This window comes from Balaenoptera physalus, assembly GCF_965194825.1.
Source record: "Balaenoptera physalus genome assembly, chromosome: 5".
Classification (NCBI taxonomy): Eukaryota; Metazoa; Chordata; class Mammalia; order Artiodactyla; family Balaenopteridae; genus Balaenoptera; species Balaenoptera physalus.
The window spans coordinates 27,677,566-27,690,428 of NC_138884.1; the positions used below are offsets into that span (position 1 = coordinate 27,677,566).

The 12,863-nt window shown below is 42.7% G+C and overlaps 1 protein-coding gene across 4 annotated transcripts in view; it reads right to left on the bottom strand.

The window, feature by feature from the left end:
- Nucleotides 1–12,863, bottom strand: part of TBC1D9 (TBC1 domain family member 9) — a 111,253-nt gene that overhangs the window by 48,492 nt on the left and 49,898 nt on the right. For 3 of the 4 annotated variants that reach the window (XM_082463295.1, XM_082463296.1, XM_082463294.1), the window contains exon 3: nt 1,646–1,764. In XM_082463295.1, the coding sequence (XP_082319421.1) occupies nt 1,646–1,764 (119 nt within the window). Of the gene's footprint in view, nt 1–1,645; nt 1,765–1,873; nt 3,625–12,863 lie in introns of those variants that run through there. The other variant, XM_082463297.1, reaches the window with a different exon arrangement.

The window sequence follows — 12,863 nt, forward strand, 5'->3', positions numbered from 1 at the left end:
TGTGAAACTAACCCAATCCCAAATGAGGACTAGCATTCTCATCTCTGTGTTCTCTTTATATGTTGGCTGAAAGTATTTTGTTTATATGTCCCTCGACCACTAAATATACATTTCAAAAACAAATATAATGCCTCGAACAGTTTTTACCACCAGTATCTAGCAACTAAAAGACATTTAATAAAAGATTATTAAAAGGGTAGGGCTTCCCTGGTGGTGCAGTAGTTAAGAATCTGCCTGCCAGTGCAGGGGCACAGGTGTCAGCCCTGGTCCGGGAAGATCCCACATGCCACGGAGCAACTAAGCCCGTGCGCCGCAACTACTGAGCCTGCGCTCTAGAGCCCATGAGCCACAACTACCCACGTGCCACAACTACTGAAGCCCACATGCCTAGAGCCCATGCTCTGCAACAAGAGAAGCCACCGCAATGAGAAGCCCATGCACCGCAAGAAAAAGCAGCCCCTGCTCGCCGCAACTAGAGAAAGCCTGCGCACAGCAACAAAGACCCAATGCAGCCAAAAATCATAAATAAATAAAAAATAAAAAAATTTAAAAAATATAATGAATGTTTCAGTATTTTATCTTACTTAGAAAAGGAGGCAATTGATAGGGGCTCTAGCCAAATCTGGGAGAGGGTGAGTACCAAAATAAGCCCAGCAATGAAACAGAAGCTACTGAAAAACACAGGAAACCACAAGTCCATATCAATAATAAACGGATAAAAAGGTAAATAGAGGGAGGGCTCTTGCTTAGAGTGGAAGTGCCAACTAGTAAATGTGAGGGAACACTGGAGTCGGACAATTGTCATATTGTAAACCATCACAACAAAGATTGGTTCAACAAAAAAAATCACTGATGGATGCTAAAGCAAGGGAGAAATGTTGATAAACAGCAGGATATTTGTGGAGCCTTAAAGTATCTTCCTACAGAAAATTGCAAGGGTAAAATTAGTAACTCTACAGGGGAGAAACTGGCTAGCACTTTGCTGGGTTTATATCACCAATGGGTGGTGGACGGGTGTCACGTGCCTCCAGAAAAGACTGGAAGGGACACAGGATCACTTACGAAGTGTCCCATCCAGGAATGCATAATCTGAAGCAAATCATAAGGGACATCTGACAAAACCCCAAATGAAAAATGTCCTATTAAAAAAACAGAACCATACACTTAGAAACAGTAATGTCATAAAAGACAAAGAAAGGCAATTGAATGATCCAGACTGAAGGAGACAAAAAACTAATCCAATAGCTTCCTAGACTGGATCTTGCACTGGAATGGAAAAAAATGCTATACATGACATTAGTGGGTCATTTAACAAAATTGGAATATGTGCCAACAATTATAGTATTCATATTAAATTTACTGCAGGCGATAACTGTTGTTAACACTGTGTTGTTATTTAATAGAAGAGCTCTGTTCTTAGAAATATACACTGAAGCATCTGGGGGAAATTCCTCTAAAATAGAGTAAAGGAGCCTACAAATAATAAAGTAAATGGGATAAATTGTTAACAACAGGGGAATATGGGTAAAGGGTCTACAGGTGTGTTTTATACAATTTTTATTTTTGCAACTTTTCTGTAAGTTTGAAATTCTTTCCAGTGAAAAGATTTTTTTAAAAAAAAGATTCCATGTTAATAAGCCGCTACCTGTATTTTTCCTCTCACAAATGTGGTGATATCGTTCTCATTTTCAAAGATGGAAAGTGTCTGCAGCAGATTCTGCTCAAGCCATTCCCAGTGTTCGGTGATTTCTTTTCTGGAACCACCTGTACGAATGTAAAATGATAATAATAAATGTCAGCCAGTAAAAGATACTTTAAAAACCAGGCTCACTTCTTCCACATGCAGTGCAATGAAAGGAGAATACGCTCCCACCAGCTCTGCCTTCAAACGCTTTCTCTCCTTCAGAAGGGACACACAGAAGACGTTGAAGGATGTAGAAGCCCAAAGAGTAAGTACTGTGTTATGGTCACGTCTGATCACGTGAGTCCGGAAACTTTTTGGACAGTCTTTCAGAGTAGAAGCAGCAACGTTTCTCCTGTTCACTTTCTGGATTTAGCCCTATCCCCTTTTCTCCCCCGAGGACCTGCACTTTTCAGGGTAACGCAGATCTTGTAGGATACTAGGTTACAGCTGTTAAGTTGCAACAGTATGAGGGCTCTGGTATGTCACTGGAGAGCTGACGTAACCACCTCCTATAATGGGCAAAAAATGATCCTCACTCCCTTCAATTATGAATGAGATGTGAAAATGGACTATCGCTAGGGAATAGCAGCCCGGCTCCCAGCAGCACAGTTGCCCTGAATTGTAATGGGATGAGGTCATCCTCATAGCCTCCATCCAAATCAGAAAGCAGAAGCATAAGTCACCTCGCCTGGCAACTTCTAAACTGGAAGAACCTCAGCCTCGTAAGCATAGATGACCTGGCACCCTGCTCTCTGCTCACAAATGCAGGGCATTACAGGGATGCCAACACAACATGTTTGTCAAGACGCTGTAATAAATTGCCTTCCTTTAAAAAAATTTTTTTTTCTTGCTCTGGGATCATTAATGATCCTGCAGAAGAACAGTGTGTTAGAAGTCATCCATATCATATACATAAATTCAGAATTAAAGAATGATTCACCCCTTCAGATGTCTCCTTAGATTTCCAAGTTATCTTTTAATTGATTTCTTAAAAATGGCTTCTCTCTGTTCTTCATCGCCAGCAATTCAATATATCTCAGAATCTCACTGTCGTTCCTGACTGGGAAAGGTCGAAGGTACAAATGTGTCCACAATGATATTCAGAACTACGAGGAGGAGAAGGAAAATCTCTTGGCAGGCTTGAGGGGTGTCAGATCCGCTGATCGAGGAAAGGAAAAACCAAACTGAACCAAACCAAGCCCACGTTCATTTTCTTTTACTTTAAGCCTAAACACCAAAAATTGCCTACATGGAATGCTTCTGTAGAGGATGAAGAGCAAATTTCTGAGGGGAGAGGCAGCCCTACGGAAACACGAAAGAAGAGATTGTCTGGAGCCCTTCACAGGCACTTTCCATGGCTCACTCTTTCGGGGCCATAATCAACCACATGGAAAAGCAATCGATGACTCAGTACATGTCATGGCAAGAGGTAGAACTCAGGGTACCTGGGTCCCCCTCCCTCTCTGCCACCAGCCAGTTGGGTGCCTTTAGACAGTTTGCTTCATCTCTCCCTGTCTCAAACTCTTTACATGTAACATGGAGACAGATAAATATACCTAACCCCTTACTCATATCAGAGCAACGTTGTAAAAAATCACACGGAATAATGTCTATAGATACACTTTGGAAAGTAGAAAACACTGCTCAGACGCAAAGTACAATGCCCATTTGGAATAGTTAGGGAATGAGTCAGCCAGAGAGCTTTAAACATTTTAGACTTTAAAATTTTAAATAGGGATTGGAGAATTTTCTAAAGCATATTGCACCCTTCCTTGTCTGTAAACAGGTCACTCCCATCACCAGCTGTGACTGGCTGTCATACAGGGCCCAGTCCAGAGTGAATGCCAGCCACGTGCCCTCCATCCGCCGTCCCATCTGTACCTACTGGCAACAGTCAGATGTTCACACCTCAGGACAGAGGCACTTCCGGCCACCCACGGGACTGCAGGACTTCTGCAGACCCACTGGGCACAATTCCCAGCCTCTGATTTTGCTTCTCCTCCGCCCCTGCCTATGTTGATCGCAGATGTGCCTTCCAGAGGCTGGTTTGCACGCATCCCTTGGCTCAGCCGGGGCGGTCTGGCTGTTGACCAGTATCCCACCATGCGCTGCCCTTTACCAGGTGATCACATCAGGTACCTGACCTTGGAGTCCCTGCTCTACTGGTGGTGGGATCTAACCACAAGTCACCCTCGCTGTTCCTTGGTTATCCTGGACAGAAAAGCCCATCGGCTACAAGACCCAGCGCAGACCAGGTGTGCCTTCACCTTGGCACACACTGCCTTCAGGTTTTTTTGTGCTTATTCATATAGGTCCACCCCCCCATCACCCCCCAACACACACACACACACACACACACACACACACACACACACACACACACACACACACACACAGAGCCATGGTGGAAATGGTGTATGCGTTCATGCACTCATTCAACAAACATTCGCTCATACCTCCGATCTTCATGGTTATTACAGGAAGGTCTATATGGCTGATCCCCGTCTTCAAGTAGCCATCTCAGCACACTTGTATCGAAGTTCAGGTTTACTACTCACATTGCTTCCTCCCCCCCAATTGCCTTCTCTGTTGCCCCAAGACCTCCTCCTCTTCACCTGCCCCACTGTCCGTCATTTCCACAATCTCCACCTGCCACCACCTAACACGACGACCAGCTCTTTTCTCTACTTCTCATTGCCTGGGATGTAAATCCCCACATTTCTGTCCGTAATTACCACCAGTGCCCCCTCCCCCCACTGCTTGTGCTGCTTCTCTGCTACCCTCCATCTCCTGTTGCTTCTCCCACACTTGTCACTGTCACATGAAAAGGCTGGCCTTTTGGAGTCATCACCGGCCGCTCGCAGCTCCCATGTATAGGAGAGGCGCTGGGATGTCAAAGCTCAGAATCTTTAGGTTTTCAACTGTTTCAGATTGCTGGGTGCTTTGGGACCACTCCTATGCTACCAAAGAGGTTTCAGTGGTTTCTTCTGGTTATATCCAGATCTAAGTTTCCAAAGTTACAGAAGACTGGGGTGTAGATAAGGAAGAACTTTGCATACCATTATAAGAAACCATTAGCATCTTAACTGAGGAAAGAAAAAGACACAAATGCCATCAGCCAATGGTAGTTTCAAGAATTAACTATGGATTCCGATCTATACCCAGCAGATACTTTCCAGGGAGAGAAATGTAAATGTACGTTTTACATTTATATTTACTGTGCAAATGCACCATATTCTCTGAACACTTTCCTAAATGCACAAAAAATGAGGACAGGTGTTCAAAACTCCAGACTCTGGAGACAGGAAGCATGAGGATACCTAAAAGGCAGGGCTGGATTCCCTCCCCCAGCAGACAAGACACATTCTGAAGATGCCAATCGAGTAAAAATTCTCTCTGAAAGCAGGTGTCCACTTCTCATCCCAGAACAAACAAAAAGTCCACGGGACCTCTCAGAGATCACAGAGCAAACGTCCTGCTAACAGTTCAAGAGCAAGTGACACTTTGGCCGGACCACCCTTTAGGAACCAGCGAAACTCCAAAAGAAACATGTTGGGATCTTCAATGTTCCTTATAAATGGCTCTTTCATTTCTCAAGAAAATAAGTACAAGTGCTGCCATATTTAAGAGCCTGGAATTTTCCTTTTGTTATTGTGTAAAGTGAGATAACAGGAAGCTCTTTTGCCACGACTCTGAAAAGGGGGTTGGTCTATTTACCCAACAGTTTGAGCAAAATGTGGTAGGCGCTCAGAAGAGAAAGGAAGGATTTGGCAGTCAACTTTCTGGAAAGGCTGCATTTACAGAGATACAGCAGGAAAAACAAGCTGACCCAACTGTGCAATCAGCTGAAACAACAAAGAAAGCTGTGTTGGGTATGAGAAGCCTTCAGGAAATCCAAGGTAAAGCTTTCTGCTGTGGGAAAAACCAGATCAACACTTGACGGGCTTAAGGGTATTTAGAAATTAATTTTGGAAAAATGAGAATCTTTATCATTTGCAGTGTTGCATTTTGTTTTGTTTTCAGAATACCAGCCACAGGCCCTGTGCGTATACCTGGGCAAAACTTAAAGACTATCTAAGATGATGGAAAGAAAATACTAAGTCAGCCTAGTCTAATTTCTCATCTGGTTTGAGATGTACCTTAAAGTACATGAAGTCCACTTGAAATAAAAAGAAAGAGGCATTAAGACGGACCCACAAAATTGATTCTATTGTATCTGGCCTCTGAGGATTAAGAACAAAGGCTTACAGCCCCACTGATAGCTATTCAGTGGATTTTTTTTTTGTGATGCATGATTAATAATAATACAATTTGGCCCTGGGACTGCAGCACTGACTTAAAAACCTGAATTCCAGAATATCTAAGATGGTAAATTCCTACCGATCAAGAGTGTGTGTATGCACACAGGTAGGTATATATTTGTGTGTACAAGCAAAAATAATAACCTCTTGTGACAGCAGAAAACAAAACAAAGCAAAACAAACCCACTAAGCCTCCCAGAGATTAAAATGCAACCAATCCAGTATTTTCAGATACTGGAACAGGCTGCTTGGATCCCAGAGCTATCCAGTCCTCAAATGAATAGCACTTGAAGCTACTTAAATAAAGGGAACCGGGCTTCCCTGGTGGCGCAGTGGTTGAGAATCCGCCTGCCAATGCAGGGGACACGGGTTCAAGCCCTGGTCTGGGAAGATCCCACATGCCGCGGAGCAACTGGGCCCGTGAGCCACGATTACTGAGCCTGCGCGTCGGAAGCCTGTGCTCCGCAACAAGAGAGGCCACAATAGTGAGAGGCCCGCACACCGCGATGAAGAGTGGCCCCCGCTCGCCGCAACTAGAGAAAGCCCTCGCACAGAAACGAAGACCCAACACAGCCATAAATAAATAAATAAATAAATAAATAATTTAAAAAAATAAATAAATAAAAATAAAGGGAACCATCTATTTTATGGCCTCAGCCACATTCAACCTTAGCCCCAATGATGATAATTTTGAAATTTAAATACCTAGTAAAGTCAAGGGCAATACCCAATACACTGGAGTGACACCTGCTGTCCCTGTAGGATTTACAAAGCCACCACTGTACTCTCTATACCCAGAAAAAGGACAAACTTGTATTTGGAGAGGGCAAGAGATACAACGCCCCCAAATGTGGTGATTTGAACAGTTTTAGAAACAAAAGGGAGATCCACGTTTTAAAAATCCACATCCAACTAAAGCTAAAATTTTAAACAGGTTAAATAGTGATAATGAAGTGTTTTCTATTACTTATTCGTGCTTAACCAAGGCCCAGCGCCATGCTTTCACTATAGACACGCAAGCTCACAGCAATCCTACAAGTAGGTCCAATTACACTCTTTTATAGATGAGGAAACTGAGGTTTCCACGTTTCTATGAAATCAAATGCAGAGTTTTCTGCCTCCATAACCTACACTCTTAATTGCTACACAGTAGCCCCTCCTGACATATTTTAGACGTGTGGTAAGTATGCATAGAGGTTAGATCCTCTGCAGTAATAAGGGGTCTGATTATCAGGGAGACAATTATTACCTAATGGCTCAGACCACAGACTTTGATGTCAAAAAAGTACACCTGGGTTCAAATCCTACCGTGCCACATACTATCTTTGTGAGCACAGAGAAGTTACTTAACCTCTCTGTACTCCAGATTCCTCATCTGTAACACGTAGGTAACAACACTTACCACAGCAGTTTGTGCTAGAGATTAAGGAAGACAATACACGTAAAGTCCTTAGCACAGGTCTGGAACATACAAAGCACTAAATAAACAGTTACTTTGCTATTATCATCATAAGCAGCAGGACACAAAGATCTCCTCTTGAAATGTGATGCAGAAGACATTTCTAACTTCTGATGTCAGAGCACTAAGAAACCAGTTGCTGAACTGTTGCCAGACTACCATACGTTCAGCACACATCTCTCTGGTCCTGACACTATTATGTTTTGATTGAAAAGCATAGGTATGATTGAAGTAAAGCAGGCCTTTACTTGAACAATCCTTGTGTAACTATTGTAAGCTTCTTACATAACTCTGCTTATAATCTCTTACAGGTCATAACAGTATGTTCATAGCTTTATAATCACTTTGAGAAAAGAGAGGCCCAGGTGACTCATCCAACCTTGGCAGTAAGAATTAGTGGTTGATGTCGTTATTGTGTTTACTTTACTTAAATGCCAAGGTCCTCTCCTACCCTGATAGACAGAATGTAAATGGCTATCTTTCTGGAGGGCAGTCAGGGTAATGACACTAAAAGGTTCACACACATGCATATTCTTTGACTCAGCATATCTACTTCTATAAATTTATCCTAAGGTGATAATTAAAGTAATGTGGAAATATTTTGTTCAGAGGATATTCACTAAGGTTTTTCAAAATGCAGTTAACATTAGGGGAAAAAAACCCTTAGATTTCCAAAAAATAGCACATAAGTTAGAAAAATTGCATTATAAACACAGTAAAATATTATCTACCTGTTAAAATTGACATTATAGACATGTATTTCTTGACATAGAAAATCTATACATATATGTGTATATACAGACACACATATATATGTGTATAGACATATATCTGTATAGACACACACACACACATATATAAAGTCTGGAAGGTGAAGATTTATAATGTGGTATTATTGTTTTATAATATTTTATCTTCTTTGCTTATCTACATTTTCTAATTTCCTGCAATAAACATGATTGCTTAAAGAAAAAAAGCATGTTCTTTTTTTTTTATGCTGCTGTGTTCCCAAGGATACAAGCATAGTTCTTGAGGTACACAGACCAAGAAAGGATGAAAAAACATTGACCAACCTCTACATTAGGTATATCTCATGTGGAAGGCAACTAAATCACCCACCATTTCGCTATCTAGTGTAGAGAAACAGCAGAAGCAGAACCAATTAGCAACCTTTCATTAACCTCATGGTCTTACCAGCTGCCAACTAAAAGAATGTTTAATCATAAAAGCCAGCATGGTGCCGCTTCAAAAGGACTGGGCTGGGAGTGGGGAGGCCTGAGAACTTGATCTCAGCCCTGCGCTAACTGGCTGTAACTAGCAATGTGAACTTGGGCACTTCACTTTGGCCCTGTACCCTATCACAATCTGAGTGTTGGAAAAGGTGGTGGCTAATCTATCTTTCCGTTCTGAAAATGAATGCCTATCTAGGCCCAGATGAGATTCTAAGATGGTGAAGAAAAGGGAAATTAATCAATGGGCAGGGGAATCAAGGTACCATTCAGGGCTGTGTTATCAGTGAGGTGTCCATCAAGCACACTCCCTCCACCCCATTTCCTTTATCAGTCCTGTTGGAAGGTCAGATGTATCCGGAGGAAACTGTCAACATTTCCTTCTATCTTTCCAACTGTAACTCTTCTGTCCCAGAGCCCTTTAAGTAATGTCCTTGGAACTACCTGCATTTCTATGTGCCCATATTCTCATGAGGCTGTTTAACCCTTCTTATTGTTTAAACCTTCCAGTTCTTCTAATAGGGAGAGCCAAATGCGTTGCTGTCTACTTAAGTACCTTGAAGCTCGAGGGGTGCAAAGGATTGGGCTCTCTCCTGCCTCTGGGGTACCAATGCCAAAACACCAGCTGTTGGGGGAACGCCTGCAGCTGTCTGGTGCCCTCGTGAGAGCACAGCTGTGAAATACTCAGTCAATTACTGGTGGGAGAGAGGCAGAATTGTCAGAGTATAACCAGCTCAACAAAGCAGACTGGACCAATTCCTATGGTACTACTTCCTTTATGTTCTTAGAAATGGCAGGGAATTCCCTGGCAGTCCAGTGGTTAGGACTCAGTGCTTTCATTGCCGTGGGCCCTGGGTTCGATCCCTGGTCGGGGAACTAAGATACCGCAGGCTGTGTGGCATGGCCAAAAATAAATAAATTAAATTAAAAATTAAAAAAAAATAAAAGAAATGGCAAAACTGATACTTTACCGCACAAACCACTGAAGAAAACGCAAGTCCGTAGGCTGGAATTGATGGCACAATGGAATATCCACCAAAGAGACCGATGGCTTCATTTTGGGTAGCAGTGCAAAGAAAGAGTCATTACTTAGGCAGGGATTTGGCTCCCCTTCCCAATTAAAGGTCTCAGTGCCAAAGAAACATAAAAATCAATTTCTTCAAACCAATCTGGATAAAGATGATAGAAGATAATAAAAAAGAAGCATCTGAAAATAATGTTTCACCAAAGAACTCTTGTGTTTTGTTCCCCTCTTCTTTCTGTATGGTTCATACTGTTAAGGGCTGGGTGATTACTATATTGGGAGTAAGTTAGACTAGGTCCAAAACTAGGTCCTGCCTGGCTTCATGTGGCTCAAGTCTAAGACAAACATACGACTGGGATTTACCACTAAGACTACTGTTCTCCTACAGAAAGTGGCCTAGGTGAAGACATTGACGGTAGATGTGCCCTTAGTTCAACTTACACAAAGCAAAGATTCACAAGGCACATGGCATAAAACAAAGGTTTTGCAAAGCTATGGATTCTACAGGGCAGTGAGTTGGACATCCAATTTTCTGCTGAAGCTTCTCTTACAGCAACGATTAATGAAACTAGAGCAAATTAAAAAGCCCTTGCCCTACTGTCCCACCAAATACCAACTTCGTAGTTTATGAAAAAACAACATTTAAAATTACAAACCGAAGGGTCAGCCTATCAAAGAATCCTTTTTAAGGTAGCAACTTCCGCTCTTAAAACCTTCTCATGAAAGGGAGCCAGGCACTTGGGTTTCAGAGAGAAATTGATAAGAAGGAACAATTAGTGGGTGAATGGGACTTTCACAATGGTTGTCACTTCCGTGGTGTCTTCTACAAGGAAATTGTGGAGCTGTCTCTACGTGTAATCAATATATATACAAAAGCTAAAACCGCTCTGGGTTTATTATAATGAGATCATGCACTTGTGATAGGCATCACTTACTGGGAAAACAAAAGTACATCTCTTTGAGGTATAAATTATGACATCAGCAATTACTGCCCAGTGTTCCTTAGCCTTGGCTTGGCAAATAACTCAGGAATAACTCGGCTTTGTAACTCTGGGCTCTTCCCCACAGGCGCTTTCATAGGAGCCTCTGCTTGGCTCTTGTAGAGCCTCTGCCAACTACAAATTGGCACTTGCCACTGGCACTTGCCATCTACCTCTACAAGTATTAAATCCTGTGCTACTGCAGCTGCTGACTTTCAACACCCCCTGAAAGGAGTTCAGGGTGGAGATCAGAAAGTAGGCACTCTGTGCTCTGGGAAAAACTGGCAGAACAGGTCTTCAGATAGATATTTTCAGGAGCTGATTTTATGAGCCCAATTCTTGCATCTCCTCATAACTAGAAAAGCACTCAAATCCTTCATGGCGATGTCTGCTCCTCGTGACTAGCAATAACCTTCACAAGACTGGCAGAAACTTTCTGCAAAAAAATATGTGCTGATTGCATGTACTCCCCCTTCACACAAATCACATCTTTACTGACCTTCCCCCCTGCCTCTTTGAAGCAGTTTCTCAGACCTATCTGAAATGCTGTCTCCCGGGCTATAGTCCTCATTTTGCCCCCAATAAAACTTAACTCGCAACACTCACGTTGCGTACTTTTTAAAAGTCGACAGTAGAATGGCAAAGCCCCAGAAACAAAGTGAGGAGTAGTGATGTCAGGTAACAGGGGAGAAAAAAAGGATGGGCTGAGGGGGTGGAAAAAAGAGAGTCACAGATAGAAACCAGCTCGTCACAGCCCCATACACACGTGCATTGACCTGGGAAGGCCAGGAGACCAGAGGGCTCTGAGGACCTCCACGCTGCACACGTTCTCAAAAGCCTCCAGGCACAAGTGATGAAAGTGCTGGAAGGTGAGTGAGAGTGTCAAACCCTCATTAAGTCCAGGGGCGTTGGTGGTTCTGCCTGATTTCTAATCTCCTTTCTCTTTCTTCACTTGCTGGCTCCCCTGTCTATTTTAACACCATTCTACATTGTTCGTCAACTAAAGGTGACATTTCCCCAACCAGCTTCCACAGGGCACCTCCCCTTCTACAGTAGCTATTGGGTGTTTCCCTTTGTGTTGAATGAACCGCACAGAAGGCTGGAACTCTATCTTACATGGGGTTACCCTGATAAGTCTGTCTTCCTCAGGGTCCCAGCCTCTCTCTTCCTTTATCCTTTATCCCCTTCACTGCTGGGTGGTTTTCTCCCTGCCCACTCCAGATGCCATTCCTTCATTCAGTGGAATGCATAAATGCTGATTCATTTCATTGTTTCTCATGGGACTATTTGCATCTGAACCAGAATAACTTTAAAGGGATACAACTACAATGTTCGAATCGGTGCTACTAAATCCTTGAGGGTGCATTGCTAGGGCACCAGAGCCTTCCAGCAGCCTAAAATCACAGTCACATAACTTCCCCTACCCTTGTAGAAGGCCGGCCAAGATTCCTATCCTTAGTTGGAAGCCCCACCATCCAATGGCATTGTATGGTACTTGTTCACACTGGGCTAGAACTGAGTATTTCCTTGTATTCTCCAAAGCAGGGTCCGGATCTAATTACCTTTATATCTTTAGATCCCAGCACGACACTTCTTACCAAGCAGAGATCAATTTAAAAACTGAATAAAGTCAACTGAAAGAGCTCCCAATGGCCAAAGCGGGAATAATTTGAGCAACAAAATAAAGTTGTATTGGATTGTAACCCAAAGTACAAAGTAAAATATTCATGAGTCCACAGTGATAAAAATAATTGAATAAGTTAAAACTCCCCACTCTGTAAGTGTGGGCTGTGCATGGGGACTTCCTTCCAAGGAGGACAGTATGGGAAGGGGAAGGAAAGAGTAACTTGACAGTGGAGAAACCTGAAAAACACTACTCCAGTCAGGCGATAAAAAACATCATTAGTCATCAATCATCTGGACAGTAGGTGCCCTTGCTTGACATAACCTGATGAAAACAGCACTTTATCTCTGTGATCTTCCTCATAAAAATACATCACCGCAGCCTAATCATGAGAAAAACATCAGACACATTCCAACAGAGGGACATTCTACAATATACCTGACCATTATCCTTCAGAAGTGGCAGGGTCATCAAAAACAAGGAAAGTCTGAGTAACTTCTACAGCCAAGAGGAGATTAAAGAGATACATCAACTAAATATAAAATGGTGCACTGACTGGGAT